The sequence below is a fragment of the Pyricularia oryzae genome, chromosome 1 (genome assembly GCF_000002495.2).
Source record: "Pyricularia oryzae 70-15 chromosome 1, whole genome shotgun sequence".
NCBI classification, from domain to species: domain Eukaryota; kingdom Fungi; phylum Ascomycota; class Sordariomycetes; order Magnaporthales; family Pyriculariaceae; genus Pyricularia; species Pyricularia oryzae.
Genome location: NC_017844.1, coordinates 6,473,119 through 6,488,489, shown reverse-complemented (window position 1 = coordinate 6,488,489; position 15,371 = coordinate 6,473,119). Strand labels below are relative to the sequence as shown.

Genomic DNA, 15,371 nt, shown 5'->3' with positions numbered 1-15,371 from the left:
ATCTTTCGGAGGTTATACCGCAGAGTCTGAGGACGGTGCTCCGTATCCCCAGCGCTGTTATGTGCCGACTTGTCGAAGGCCGCCACCGAGTCCAAAGAAGTGCGATTTAACGCCGAGCCCTTGGCGGAAACTTCTAGAGGCCCGGGATCATGCCTGGTTGTTTGGATCGTCTTTTCTTTTGTCAACGATGTGTGCCTGAAGGCATGCAACCTAGATTGACGAGTATTTGTCACACAAAGGTTTACCTCCAGAAACACGCCATATGGTATGCTTTCGACAGGCGGTGCTCTGGGTATCCAAATGCGACTGAGCTGGGCCGATGTCTGGGTATATGGGTTCGGCCCTAACTACAACCCGTTTGGATTGTAGTGAGCAGACTCTAGAGACGGGGCCAGCTTGTTAAATCGTTGCTTGTCACTCCCTGAGCCGAGTACATGATACCAGTCTACTTACTCCGCAGAGCACGACTTGGATGTGCCAGATATCTACTCTGGATGCCAATTATAGACACATATTATACCTTGTTCCCCATCTTCGCCTCCTGTCCAGTTTCCTATCCAGTATGCCCGGGTGAGGGTAGGGACTCTGGGCAGTGCAGACGCATTCAGCAGCCGCATTCTGATTTGACTAGTTTCATGGGCTGTTTGAAGCCTTAATGGTCTATGTTACATTAATCCGCGTCGTGTCTTTCAGGTCTTGGGCATCTGAGTTGGGGCCATGAGAGGATGACGAAACAGCAAACCTCCAATTCTGAGGCAGCGAACATCTATAAATTGGCGCTTCAGCGTGTTTCGTTCGTTGATCCTATTTGCTTGTATTTTCCCGATTCAACTCTTCCCTCTTCTATTTACACCATTAAAAAATCACCGTCAATTCTCACCATCCAAATCTAAATTCCATCTCCAGTTAACATCATCTAACAGTAGTAATAGTAATAATGCAGCACGTCAGTGAATACGGCTTGCATGCTGATCATCAGCTTCCGGTCCATTTCATGGCTCGTTGTTACCTCGAGACGGAGTTTCTCATCGCGACGCTTGGCCCAACAGTTCTATACTTTCGTCGGATTCCCCGAACGTTATGTATGGAAAGTCAATCCGATCACCAACGTGTGCCACCGCCCAAGCAGCACACTGCGAATCGACCAGGTCCGAACTGTTCCCTGCGCGCCTGGCTCTGGTTTGGTCTGGGCAACACAGTGCTGCAGAAAGGCTATGGTCCAATCGAATGGTACGATGTCAAGTCTAAAACACACTATGTCGACACAAGTCGTCTCCCGAATGCTCTCGAAAAATGGGTGAGGTGTGAAGACACCAACAAAGAAACCAACCTATGTCGCATGTAAGACCGAGCCCGACTTGACCCCGCAAAGAAGATAATCAGAGCAAATTGCATCATCGAGTCGCCAGACAAGCTTGGGCTTTCCAAAGTGGTGCTGCCGTTCATGATCATGGGAGACTCTGGCCGCGGTCAAGGAAAACATTATGAACAGCACCGGTTCCAAAGTCAAGAGCTGGCACGGGAAGATGACAGTGGCTGGGCCGTCGCGCCATGTCTTCGATCCGATCAAGGACAACAACTGGTGCGCGCATCAGATACTCCTCCGCGGTCAGCTCCACTCAAGCGTCACTCTTCTGATGGCCTGCTATGATCCTGGCCATGGAGAGGGAGAAGAGCGAGAGCAGCATGGAATAACACACAAGAGATGCACCGAGGCTTGTCCCGCTGTTAGGAGCATCCTGATGACCAAAGGAAACCATTACATGGTAAAATACGACAAGGCCGCACGGCGTTTGTTGAGCCAGGGCCATCTACTACTCTCCAGGTTCCAGATCAACAATCATGAGTCAACATGGCATTCCGTTTTGGATTGACACTGGCCGTTCAAAACAATCACAAAAGGTCAGAACGAAAGGTATTGGTCAGATTTATGATGTGTTCCTAAACTATTCTTGTACCATTGTTCTCGGTATGGGGTTGATGTATAAACCCTCGCGGCGATAAGTCCCAGTGTACACAGCCACGAGCGTCCTGTCCAGCTGGAAGAGGCGATTATGGACTCTTCAAGAGGCATTCCTAAACCAACAGCTTGTGGTATCAAAGCACTGAGCGAATTCCAGGATCTGCGCGTTTCGTTAAAAGTTTGGAAGAGCAGAAGAGCGGGACACCTCTGTCAAAGGCCATGATCCGATCGATCCACAAAGACCTCACAGAAGTTTGGGATAGGTAATGTGGAGGGTCGAGTCAATTTCATTTTGCTACATTTTCAGGGCAAGGATAGAGTGGGCTACTCTACACTCTACAGCAGGGAGGTAGTACTACAAGATACACATACGAGCCATAACACATTTTGTTCCTCGGCACGACAGTCTCTGCAATACTCGGCCGATTACAAGACATTATAGTAGAGGTCTTGTCAAAAGACCCACAGACTGGAAAGTAAGGATTCCACCAGTAGGCGCTCTGCGTCGGTGTGGCCTTATAGACAGGTCACAGACCCAACTGGAGCATGTCGATGACGCCAATGCCGAGAGTATGCCACTAGTCCTGACCCAGTGCATGCTTGCAAATCAGAAGCCATGGCCAAAGAAAGCAGAGAACACCACAGGCTATGCGTGTCACCCAGAAGTCGAGCGGGACGGCGAATTTGCTCTCCTTCATTTTGATACAAGCAAGGCAGCCGAGCTGGCATTTGAGTCTGCGCCGCGAGGCCTTGATTTCTGCCGTGGTTACAAAGTTCGTAAACTCGATGCAAGCTTGACAGGTAGTCTGGCGGTGGGAGCAGGCGACCTCCCCATGGTTCTGAACCGGTGAGAACCACATCAGTACCAGCACAGTAGCCAGTCATATAGACATGGGTACTCGTAGCTGGTCAAGGTTGTGCCGGCTCGCCTGTCTCGTCAGCCTGAGGGCCAAGAGAGTTCTCAGTTCAGGGGTGACATGCCTTGGGACACTCTCTGGCAAGTGCAGGGAACCATGTCTCCAAAACACCACTGTCGTCGCAAATTGCAATTCGCCCCATTTACGGAGCTTTTTTTTTTTTTTTTTTTTTTTTGCAGGTGGAACGGCCAGAGGGATCGCATTTAAAAGGAGAATTGCCGCCGCATGTATACTGCTGTTTGCGATCATGTCCCGGGGCTTTGGTGCACCGCCAACGTCATGAAAGTGATAAAGGAGTCCGGCGATGGCTAACAATTATACATGCCCGGACATCTTGGCTGCGGAAAACAGCGTGGATGTAGCCACCGTAAAGGTTGCCGGTGAGAGGTTGGGTTACATGCACAGATGCCAGCTGAACGTTTTGCTTAATCACCTTTATAGGGGAAACAAAAGGTGGGTAACTAGTAAATATACTTGATCAATTTGAGGTTCAATCGAGAAAGACGGTGCGGACTCTGCTTATACCAGTGCGTTTGTAATCCGAGGGCTCATTATGTACCAAGGAGTGCAATCATCAGTAGTATTTCGACCACTCGCTAACCAGTCTATACTGTCAATAATACTCTACCTAAAATTGGTATTTTTGTTAATAGGCCTTTCGTAGATCGATCGATCAACAAAACGTTGTTATTGGGTAAAAGGTGGTATATTATTGTCTAACGACTAATCTTGTCGCGTACTAAACCACCGCAATCAGCCCCAACGGCGTGCATTTCAACCTTTAACAAAACATTCAGCCACACTGAGCCTAAATCGGGCTAAAACCAGCTAAATCATTAGCAACGTTTTTATTTGCGTTTTTTGTCAAAAACATAACGCGTTTTTTCACTCAAACACGTCTTTGTAACGCGCATAACACTTTTTTAATTTATTTTCCTAAAATTAAATTGGTATTGTACGGAAATCTGTTCGACTATATAAATCCAGCTATATAAATACATTCGTTTAAATAAATTAAATAAAAAATAACGTTTGCAACAATTATAAACCCGATTAACATTTAACCCGAAAATTTTATAAATCGTTTATTTTATTTACAAATTACATAACCTATATATTTAATATTTTTTCTTAATATTTACAATTAAATTTTTTACCCACTAATATTCCCGCGAACCTTATATTTGCCCATTATATTTTATTCCACCGAAAAAGAATAAAATTTGCCACTATTATTTAACGCACGGCGAAAAAATGGTCCGAATGGTTTTTATTTATTAAAATTACCGTTTAAAAACGCTTTATTTGGGTTTTAATTAATTTTTTAACCGAAAATGCACCCAACCCCATTTATATTAAAATTACCAAAAACCTTTTTTTTAAACCACCGGAATAAAAAAATAATGTGGAAAAAACGTTAAAATTTGGATGCAAACAACGATTTCGACGAAAAATTACCAATATACCAGAAATTCGGAAAATGGTATAATAACGTGGTATTTGTTTTATCGATTTCCGACGTAACCAAATATTAAAACGACGTTTCCGTTATAATTACGAGGTTAACGGAGGCAAATTTTATAAAAAAGGCGAACGTTATAACATAATAAAAATAAACGGCGAATACCCAATTTTTCCTCCGCATTTTTCGATTTTTAATTAATCCCCTGGAAAATATAAAAATAAATAAAATACGCCGTAAATACCGGAACCAGTTCGACAGAACCAGGTAAAAAAATACAAATCCAAAAACCTGGATATAAAATATGCAAAAAAAATTATATTTGCCAAAATATATAATATTCCAAAAATTCAAAACACAATTGGGGTTACCGATTTAGTATTAATAATCGCGGCGCAAATATCCGTTTTTTGGGAAATTTACTAATTTTATAAAATAAATAGAATAATAATTATAGGAAAACCATTAATAAACGTGGAAAAATATTTAAAGATTTTCGAAATATACGTACAATTAAAAAAATTTAACAAACCAAATTTACGTCCCATCCCGACTTTTATAATAATAGGAGGAAATAATTTGCAAAAAAATTTAAACGAAAGCAATTTAAATTAAGAAAAATTTGCATAAAAAACCCAATAGCCATACAAAAACGCCGATAACAGGAAATATCGCTGGAAACCAAAAAATTGCGACAAATTCCATTGGGTTTTAACAGGCACGAAAAAATCGGAAAAATCGAGGGAATTTAATATAAATCCCGACGAAAAAAACACAATTTTACAAAAATTATTTAAATCCAAAAATTATAAACAATTTCGCCAAAATTTGGTACGAAAAAACTTTTTTACAAAAAATTCCAACGGGAATTTTTAATTTATAAAAAAAATTAAGAAATATAAAAAAATCCGGAACAAGTCCCGAACAAATTTATAAATTATACCGTTACATTATAAAATAAGGCTAAAACACCGGAAATAATAGTGCGGGTTTTCGCAACCAAAAAAATACCCACCTTTTCGCCGAAAATATTATTATCGACAATAAAAACGCAATATATATAATTAATTTAATATTATTAACTGACAAAAAAACGTTTTATCCAGCAAATACCAATAATTTAATCGCAACAAATATATCCACGTTGCAAATCCAAAAATATAACCGCAAGACCTTTAACGGTTTATTTAATGGAAGGGATTTAATTTTGGAAAAAATTGCATTAATTCCAAAATTCCACGTTAATATAATATTGTTAATAACAATGGTGCTAACAGGGGATATAGGGGTAAACCCTAGGTGCGGCGTGGTAAATAACCAGTGCTAAAAGCGCTAAATAATAGGTAGAAATGCACTATAATTTTGGTACTGATAAATAATTGGTTGGGGGAGATTTTGCTTTATTTCCCTTACATACTCTCCGACATCGAAGTGGGGGTCCGCACGCCAGAAAAGGTTCCGGTGCCGCGAATGAATTTCCGAAAAACTAATTTGTATGGGTTTTTGAAAAAACACCCTCATTTGCATACAAACCATCTCTGGGTTTGCATTTAAACGTTAACTTGGTGAAATTTTCAACCCGGTACAGGGTAGCTGACTCGCAGGTGCAGGGTGGGTATTAAACCCGGTACAGGGTAGCTAACCCCACTCGCTGACCTTTAAATTGCATTCCTGCATTAACAAAGTAACGGAATTCCACCATTCCCCACTCCACTTCGGCACTAAATAAAATTGGCTATATACAAATAAAAGTGGGCTTATTACATGCAAAATAATGCATATAATTAACACCCCCTCTCTTTTGCTACTTAATCCAAAAATAAAGTCGGAAAAGAAAAGTACGTAAAATAAAACCCCCAAAACAAAAAAACAAAAGAAATTCCCCCTTGTGTCCCAACCCAACTCGAACCCCCGGTGCGAACCCCCTGGATGAATAAGCCCTTTGTACCAAACCCCCGATTGACTGAACCCCAGATTGGACGAACCCCCGAATTGAAAAAGACCCCCAGAATTGTAACAACCCCCGGATTCGAACCCACGACCTACAGATTATAACCAACGGAACTTACTACTAAGCCAGGTAGCTAATCTGGCTGTTCGTTGTTGTGGATCCCAGAAGAGTTTAATATATAGGGTAGATTAAAAATCGCTAGGTCGCCCAAAACGCGAGCTAATTAAATTCGGATTTGACTTCGGGTATAAGGTTGGTATAAGTTGCTTAATAATCAACCTGAGCAGGGTAGGTTTGGGTAGATCGGTTGGTGTCGGGCTAACAAAAATCCAATAATTGCAAACAAAGGAGAAAAATGGTGGTAGTTAGCTAACGAACTAACTAGGTGCCCTACAATTCAATAGGTAAAAACTAAGTTTACAGGGGTTTTAACCCTATAAGCTCTAAAAAAACCTTGTGAATTGGAAGCGTTAGGGGCTTTGTAAGGCCGTCAGCGGGCATTTGTTTGGATTCCAGGTATTTTAGGGTCACTAATCCTTCTGTAACTAACTCCCTTACGTAGTGAAATTTTAATAACGTATGTTTAGTACGTTGGTGGTGCGTAGGGTTGTGTGCGTTAGCTATAGAGCCTGTATTATCTCCAAATATTGCAATAGGGCCTTTTACAGGTAGTCCAATCTCTGTAAATAGGCTTTTAAGCCACTGTGCTTCACGCAGGGCTTCCGCTAAGGCGTCGGTTTCGGCTTCTGGGGTGCTTAAAGCTATAGTACTAGCCTTTTTGCACTTCCACGTTATAGGGCCCCCAGATAGGGTATACAAATATCCGTAAGTGGATTTTGAATCTTCCCTAGCCCCGGCAAAATCGCTGTCACTAAAACCAAGTAATTTTAGGCCTTTAAAACCCCCAATCAAAGAGTTAGGTGGTAAATTAGCTTTAATTACCCTATTTCCGTAGCAGATTGCTAGGGATTTAGTACCTGCTAAGTAGCGAAGTAGGTTTTTAGCTGCCGTTAAGTGGATTGTAGTGGCTTTCGTTAAAAAACGAGATAACCATTGAACCGCAAAACCGATGTCCGGGCGCGTTAATAGCATTAAATACATTAGGGTGCCGATAATACGCTGTAACAATTTGATTTCTAGCGCATTTACGGGTTTGCCCCCACTATATTTTAGCACACCCGGCTGTAAGGGAACAGAAATAGGTTTGCAATCAGCTAATCCGAACGTTGCTAATGCTTCCTCTATATACTGACTTTGATGGAGCCAAAGCAGGCGGTTAGGCCTGTCCCTTATAATCTGAACGCCTAAAAAATAGGCTGCAGGGCCCCTGTCTTCCAATGCGTATATTTTGTTAAAACGGGCTTTTAAATCCTGAATATATTGCAATTTAGGACCTATTAGCAGGCAATCGTCAACAAAAGTAACAATGAAATGCTTGGATTTAGCATTATAAAAGACAGCTGGATCAGAGATCAGCGGCTTAAAACCTTCTGTACAAAGTAGGCTTTTTAGCTTTGTTTGCCATTCTCTTGGGCCCTGTTTCAGACCGTATAGCGCCTTTTCCAACAGTATAACTTGCATTTCCTTTGGATTATAGCCCATTTGCACTAAAATTTTAGCGGTAGTAGGGCTGCAAGATCTAGCCCAATCGCTAAAACCCTCTGGAATTTGCAAATAAATATCTACGTCGGTAAGGTCACTATTTAAAAACGCACCGATAAAATCGATTTGTTCTATTTCCCAATTTTGTGCATTAGCTATAGCCAATAATATACGCCAGGTGGGCGGTATACTAGTGCTAGCAAAAGTCTCGATATAATCTAGGCCTTCGACCTGTAAAAACCCCCTAACAACAAGCCTGGCTTTATACTTTATAGGCTTATTATTTTCATCCTTTTTTAATTTAAACACCGGCCGGGTAGAGATTAGTCTACGGCCTGTATGCATTTTAATTTTAGGGATAAAACGGAAGGTTTTTGCAGTAACGATCTGGTCGAATTCAGACGCTAAAGCTGCTAACCATTTAGCACTTTCAGGGCTTTTTAGGGCCTGTTGGTAGCTATTTGGTTCGCCGTCTTTAGTGGGCTTTTTCTTTGTTTTCTTTTGGGTTTGATAACAAAGATAATGCACGTAATCGATATCCATAGGATCTGGGTTTTCGAACTGCGAATTTAACTCCATATTCTGTATTTTAGGTGCCGAAAACACCGGAACTTCTGTTATTTTAGGTGCTGAATTAGGCACCGCTACCGTTATAAGCTCTGGGGGGCGAACAGTAGACTGTACAGGCCAGGGAGGAACTGTAATTGCGGGAGGTAGGGGATTATTATCCACTGGATCCAAAGTTTTGGCGCTGTAGATTTCGTCTTCAGGTTCAGAATTAGAATCCCCCTCTAAATCTGGATTTTCCCCCTCTGAAATCTGTAGCGTTTCCCCTGGAATAGCCAAATTTTCAGCGGGTATACCCTCTAAAATTTTTACGGTAGAGGTTTTATATACGGCCCGTCTGGCGGGGGCGTAAACCAACGCTGTAGAATTGGATAAATGGGCTAAAAGCCTTACTGTTTCCGTTCGGGGAGCCAATTTGTTGGATTTTTGGCGTTTTTCCAGCGGTATAATAGCCTGGCATACGGTACCAATAACCCGATAATGGCCTAAATTAGGCCTGTGTGGTAATCCAGGTTGAAATTCGGAATAAAATTCCTCGTAGGGTGTTAACTCCCTGTTAGTTACCGCTGTACGGTTAACTAAATCAACCACGGCTGACAGTAAATAACACCATAAATATAGTGGTAGACCTGCCGCTAAAATGGTAGACCTTAGCCTATCCAAAATAACCCTAACGGACCGTTCCGTTAGCCCGTTTTGGCCATGGTTGTAGGGGTTGGAGGTGCTAAAATTAACACCTTTACTTGCAAACCAATCTTGAAGCTCTGTATTTACCTCGTGCCCCCCATCAAAATGAAATTTAGTGGGGTAGCGCCCGTACGTAGCTTTTAAAACCTTAAAAAAGCCTTTAATAGCCACTAAAACCGTAGGTCCGGCTTTATTCCGTAGTGAGATCGACCACCGAAAACGTGATTTTCGATCCACTAATAACAAAAATACGGGTTTTTTATTGTGAGGGTTAGGTTTAAGGGTTACTGTATCACCCTCTATGGAATCGAGGATATTAGGGGGTGTAGGGAGTGCCCCTTTATTTGTACGCCTAACAGAGGTGGCTTTAATGCAAGTAATGCAGGTAATAGCCCTAATTTTGTCGAAATTAGGTAGACCGTCTGCGTTTTTAGCGGTCTTTTTAAGCAATAACAACCCTATATGCCCTAAGCGCCTGTGCCATAACAGGGCTTTTTGGGCCTGGATTTCGTCACAATCGCCTGTAATTCCGTCTCCTTCAGCTGTTACCCAACCATCGGTAGTTCGATTTAGGCTTAAAGGGAGGTAATTTACAGGGGCCTGCACTAATTCCGGTACTAAAGGAGGTTCTAACAACGGATTTCTTGTGTGGGAAACCCCCTCTTTTTCGGTATTAGCCCCTTTTGAATTAGGCTGCTTAAAAGGGTCATCTAGCGGCTTACCGGGCCTACGGGGCCCAATCTCACGTGGATTTTCAGGGGTTTTTGCACTAAATTTCTGCATTACAGGTAAATCTACGGTTATATCCTTATTTTGTTTGGGATTTAACACTTCCGTTACCGTATTTTCTCCCGGTTCCGAATCGGTGTAGATTTTATAGTCGTCTTGGTCTTCAGGGACTATATTATTTAGTTTTACCTCCAACGGGGCTGCGTAGCCCTTTGTAACCCCCTGTAAGGTTAGGCTAGAGGCGGTGCTATATTCACCAATTACACAGGCGTAATTCGAAACCGTAGATGTAGTATTTCGAATAAGGATATCGCACCCTTTTACCTCCAAACAGAACGAATTTTTGGCGGTATTTAGGCGTCCCCACGCCTTGCGATCCCGATCGTACAGGGTATTTTTTAATAATACGCCCCCTGTATTGTAGTGTATTAGCCCACTAACGATATTTATTCCAAACGAGGGGATATATAGCACGTTATTTAACGTAACCTCTCTAAATTCGTCAATTTTGGAGCCATACCGGACCTGTATTTTAACAGTTCCAGTGCCAATAGGCCTAACAGGGCCACCTCCGGTACCGATTTCGACTGTTGAGCCGGGGGTATAATCGGTAAAAAATTGCTTATTTGCAAAGATATGGTGCGTGCTACCTGTATCGTACAGGACCGGGTAGCCTAGCCGTCGGGGCTTAGGGTCCCTATTTACGCCGCTTCCAGGCTTCGTCTTAGCCTTAGAATTAGTTGCTAATACCTGTGGTTTTAGCGTTTTACCGGTATAATCGGGTTCCGAATCCGATTCCGAACATAATTCTATAACCCCGCTAATAGCGGAATTAACCTCCTGTTGCAGTGCCCGGTACGGTAAATTACCGCCCGAATCGCCTGCCTGTTCCAGGGCGTTATACGCTGCGCAAACGCTAACGTCACCTGGAATCGAGCCCGTAAATAACTCGAAATCCATTGAAATCATGGAAGTTCCAGCGTTCGATTCGCTGGAATTGGAGGATTTATTATCTTTTGCAATAGCCGAATCCGAATTAGGGGTTGATTTGCCCTTTTTTCGTGATTTGGAGGTGCCGTCCTGCCCATTATTTTCCTTTTTAGCGTCCTTTTTAGCGCCTTTTTTCCCTGATTTTCGACCTTCAGCCCTGTAATTAGTGGCTTTGGCAGTTGTAGAGCCTGAAATCGAATTTTCGGATATAAGGTCCGCCATAAGGTATTGCAAATTTAATCGATCCGAATTTTGGCCTATAGCCTGCAGGGCCCGTTGGGTACTGCGTTGGCGTTCGGTCCAGGTAGGGAACGTCCCCTCCAGGGCCCGTAGGTATTGATTTCGTACATCGATAGGGCTAATTTGCACGTTGGCATTCGCTAATCTAGCTACCAGGGAATTAAAACGGCTGTTAAATTCTGGTATTGACCCTCTAAATTTCGAAAAATTTAGGGCGTGAAATTCCCGATATAGCGAGTCTCTGCTAATTTCGGGTGCAACGGAATAGCTATCTTCCAGGGTCTTATAGGCCGTTACAGGGCTGGAATGCCATGCAATGGATTCTAAAGGTTCCTTGGTTAGGCTGTCTTTAATAAGCAATAATAGGACTGATTGCTCATGTTCCGGTAGGCTATAGCCAATTTCAGGGTTGGAAATAAATTCCGCAGCTTTTATAGCCCTGAATTGTACTATAAGTGCCTGTTTCCACAGGTCGTAATTGCTAGCCCCTACTAATTTGCAATTTTCGGGGAAGGAAAATACCCGTTTTGATAGTTCTTTACCTATCCCGTCACCTAGAATTAGGTTACCGGGTGGATTAGGTGGTGCGGTAGCGGTATTAGCGCTAAAAATCTGTGGGTTGGCCTCCAGATTACCGCTATTGGGGGTATTAATACCCGCAATACCACTAAAACTAGTGGGTTCACCATTTTTCAGCGTCAACAGAGATGTTAACTGTTGAATTGTGTGCTGAAGTTGATCCAATTGCGTAGTTAACGCTTTTAATTGCAGGTCTTGCGCCTGTAATTTAGCGGTTAGAACTTCATTCGGGCTGGATTCAGGGCCCCTATCCGGTGGAATTGGGCCTGGGAGGCCCGACATAGGGCTGTCTTCCATTGTAGGGTGGCCTGAATTATAGTTAAAAACTAACCTAGTCGCCTAAGGGTAAATACCCCAATCTAGGATTTTCTATAGCCGTTTGCCTTCTAACGGTTACAGGCCTATACTTGCCAAATATAGGGCTTATTGCTATTTTCAATGATCGAATCCACTGAAAATACAGGGTTGGAATCCCTAAATCCACAATTAATGGGTGCCCTGGTATTATTTGTACCGATCCAGGTGCACTAGCGATCGAAAGTTCAATTCGCTAGGTGGGTGCAGGGTAACCTGCAGGGTAATTTGCAGCGTTCGGTTAGTGGATCACTGGGCTATTAGCGGGCGAATACAGGGGTTTTGGCCCTGACTCGTTAGCGCAAACCCTAATTAACGCACTAAAAATTTGAACCAATCGCAATAGCGATGCACAACCCATAAAAACCACACCAAAAATTTTGGGATTTGCAATCGAGCGAGCGCTGCAGTGCCTGAAAATTGGGCCTGAGTCAAACGCTAATATAGCGACCCCTCACTGTAATTACAGGGGGGATAGGTGCTAACGTAGCACCTATAACCAACAATTTGCACAAAAACAGCAATATCTTCGTCAATATACGTGCTGCGGATATGCGACAATAACCAAATTAAAGCCTGAAAACAGGGCTTTCCAATAATGCAAAGTGCGCTTTAGTGCACTAGCTAGAACCTTTCCGGGCTCATAACCTGTTAATAAAAATGGTGCTAACAGGGGATATAGGGGTAAACCCTAGGTGCGGCGTGGTAAATAACCAGTGCTAAAAGCGCTGAATAATAGGTAGAAATGCACTATAATTTTGGTACTGATAAATAATTGGTTGGGGGAGATTTTGCTTTATTTCCCTTACATACTCTCCGACATCGAAGTGGGGGTCCGCACGCCAGAAAAGGTTCCGGTGCCGCGAATGAATTTCCGAAAAACTAATTTGTATGGGTTTTTGAAAAAACACCCTCATTTGCATACAAACCATCTCTGGGTTTGCATTTAAACGTTGACTTGGTGAAATTTTCAACCCGGTACAGGGTAGCTGACTCGCAGGTGCAGGGTGGGTATTAAACCCGGTACAGGGTAGCTAACCCCACTCGCTGACCTTTAAATTGCATTCCTGCATTAACAAAGTAACGGAATTCCACCATTCCCCACTCCACTTCGGCACTAAATAAAATTGGCTATATACAAATAAAAGTGGGCTTATTACATGCAAAATAATGCATATAATTAACATTACTATTTGCCCCCAGGATATAAAAAAACAAATATATTTATATTCCTATTAATAACGTTATACGGTATAAAAGAATCGGCTTTATTATGGTATTAGCGATTTTCTAACATTTTCCACAATTTTGGTTTAAAACCCTGCGCAAAAAACCCTATTTATTTTATTCCAAAAACTACAAAATTATCGTCGTTTTTTATATCGATGATTTCCTAATAATATATTACAAAAGGGACAAAAATAGGGGAAAACAAATTTTTGCATCCGTTTTGAAAAAATACGATTCCCCGCCAACCAAAGATTTACAATGGTTTTTAAAAATAAAAACCATTAAAAACCGAAAACAACGGTATATTTATTTCGCATACAATTTATATATTAAAAGATTGGCGCAAAAATATAATTTGCACAAAATGGATAAATTTTTCCTAACAATATTTTATTTTACTATTAAATTATTACCAAACCAAAGCGAACCAGGAAACCGATAATTTATTCAAATATACCAGGAAAAAATAAAAGGTTTAATATATATAACCGTGATAATTCGCCTTAATATTGTTTTCAGCGTTTTAAAATTATCCAGGTATTTAACCAATCCATTATAAAAACATATAAATGCGGCAAATTAAATTATACGTTACCTATTTTCGACACATTTCCTAACAATTGTGAGGATCAGGCCCCCAGACCTACCCTCAGAATCACGACTCGGCTCTACCAGCCACGCTGAGCCAGGGATCGGACAAGGGTCCACTTACTCCGGATTTAAGCGCGTCTCTTGAGCGCGTCGTTGATTGTAATTTCTCTCTTCTCTTCAGTTTAGAATTTTCGTCGATAGCGCCTAATACACTGAGGTTCTCCAATGTATGCCTGGCCGTGACAACAATTCGTTTCGGACTTTGAAAATCCCACGAATTTTTAATAATTGCGTTTAATATATTGTTTACCAATTGCGTAAAAACCAAACGCAATTTACAGGGTTTCGTATTTATAATTGGAAATGGTCCAATATATTAAAAATCTTTAAAACAAACAACGGTTTCCATATTATTTACGGAATTTAAATTGCTAATTTTGGATTTAACGGTAAAAAAAGCGATTGCGTTTAAAAAATTGTTAAACAATTTTAATTTAAATATTCCCGGGGCAATTAAGGTTTTTTATAATAATATGCAAATAATTCGGTTGGTAATGGGATAAAATAAATTTTTTTTAATAAAATTTAAATATATAAATATTTAAAATATATAATTACGCCAATTAATTTAAAATGGGAAAATTGCGGTGGAATACTTACTAACAAATTTTATACGAGCGGACGGTTTAACTAAAATATTTATTCGGTAGCAGTTCAAATATTTTCGAGGATTATTAAATTTATGCGACGTATCAAAAATATAAAAATAAAAAAACATAATTATTAAATTAATATATTTGGGTTTACGGAATATTTCTTACATTTGCAGCGTTATCGTCGCAATGGCCATATATTTTTCAAATATATGAAACAATTGTTTTATTTCAACGTTTACTAATATTATACGGTACGGGAAAAACATGTTTTTTTTTTAAAAAAAAATAAAAATAAATTCTTTTTAAAATTGCTAAAATATGGAACGTATTACGGTGTTTTTTATATTTTTGCGCCGCAAAAAGGTATTATAATTTAAAGAAAAACACCTGTCACGAAAGCAATCCCAAAGAGACAAGGCTGCAATATAGGGGCGATTCTATTCGAAGATCTAAAGCTAAGTGTAAAGGAAGAAGAAAGGCACGCAGTGCCAATCGCGTACACGCGCCTAAGCGAACAAATAACAAACTCACCCTGGCGCCTTGTCACGTGAGGTGGAGCTAGTCACGGTTGGCAGTCGCCCAGGCACGCCACTCCGTAACATTACCCCCCGTCCGCCCCGCGAGCGGTTAGGACTCTTGCTGTGTCCTGTTCTGTCTTCACCGGCGACGTCGCAATCTGCTGGCTGTGCTGTTCCCCGTAGCCGGGGCGTTGTCGTACTCGTCGGGCGGGTCGAACCGATTCTCGAGGGCAGCCTTTTCCCAGGCCTCTAGGCGCATGGGAGGGCCGGCCTTGTCGGGGTAGGCGTTATGGTACTGTCGCAATTGCACAGCCGCGTTCTTGAATCCTTCCGCG

At 41.6% G+C, this 15,371-nt stretch overlaps 3 protein-coding genes across 3 annotated transcripts; 1 reads left to right on the top strand and 2 right to left on the bottom strand.

The window, feature by feature from the left end:
- Positions 1-1,196: 1,196 nt before the first annotated feature.
- MGG_16471 (uncharacterized protein) lies at positions 1,197-2,423 on the top strand. The gene has a single exon (XM_003710651.1). The coding sequence runs from the start codon at positions 1,485-1,487 to the stop codon at positions 1,872-1,874; it is 390 nt and encodes a 129-aa protein (XP_003710699.1). The 5' UTR covers positions 1,197-1,484; the 3' UTR covers positions 1,875-2,423.
- Positions 2,424-5,637: 3,214 nt separating this feature from the next.
- MGG_16470 (uncharacterized protein) lies at positions 5,638-6,100 on the bottom strand (the record flags this gene model as incomplete). Its single annotated transcript, XM_003710650.1, has 3 exons — positions 5,638-5,696; positions 5,760-5,828; positions 5,986-6,100. Coding segments are annotated over 3 exons (243 nt in total), but the record flags the coding sequence as incomplete, so codon positions are not given.
- A 6,632-nt stretch (positions 6,101-12,732) lies between these two features.
- MGG_16469 (uncharacterized protein) lies at positions 12,733-13,195 on the bottom strand (the record flags this gene model as incomplete). The annotated part of the gene is made up of 3 exons (XM_003710649.1): positions 12,733-12,791; positions 12,855-12,923; positions 13,081-13,195. Coding segments are annotated over 3 exons (243 nt in total), but the record flags the coding sequence as incomplete, so codon positions are not given.
- Positions 13,196-15,371: the final 2,176 nt, after the last annotated feature.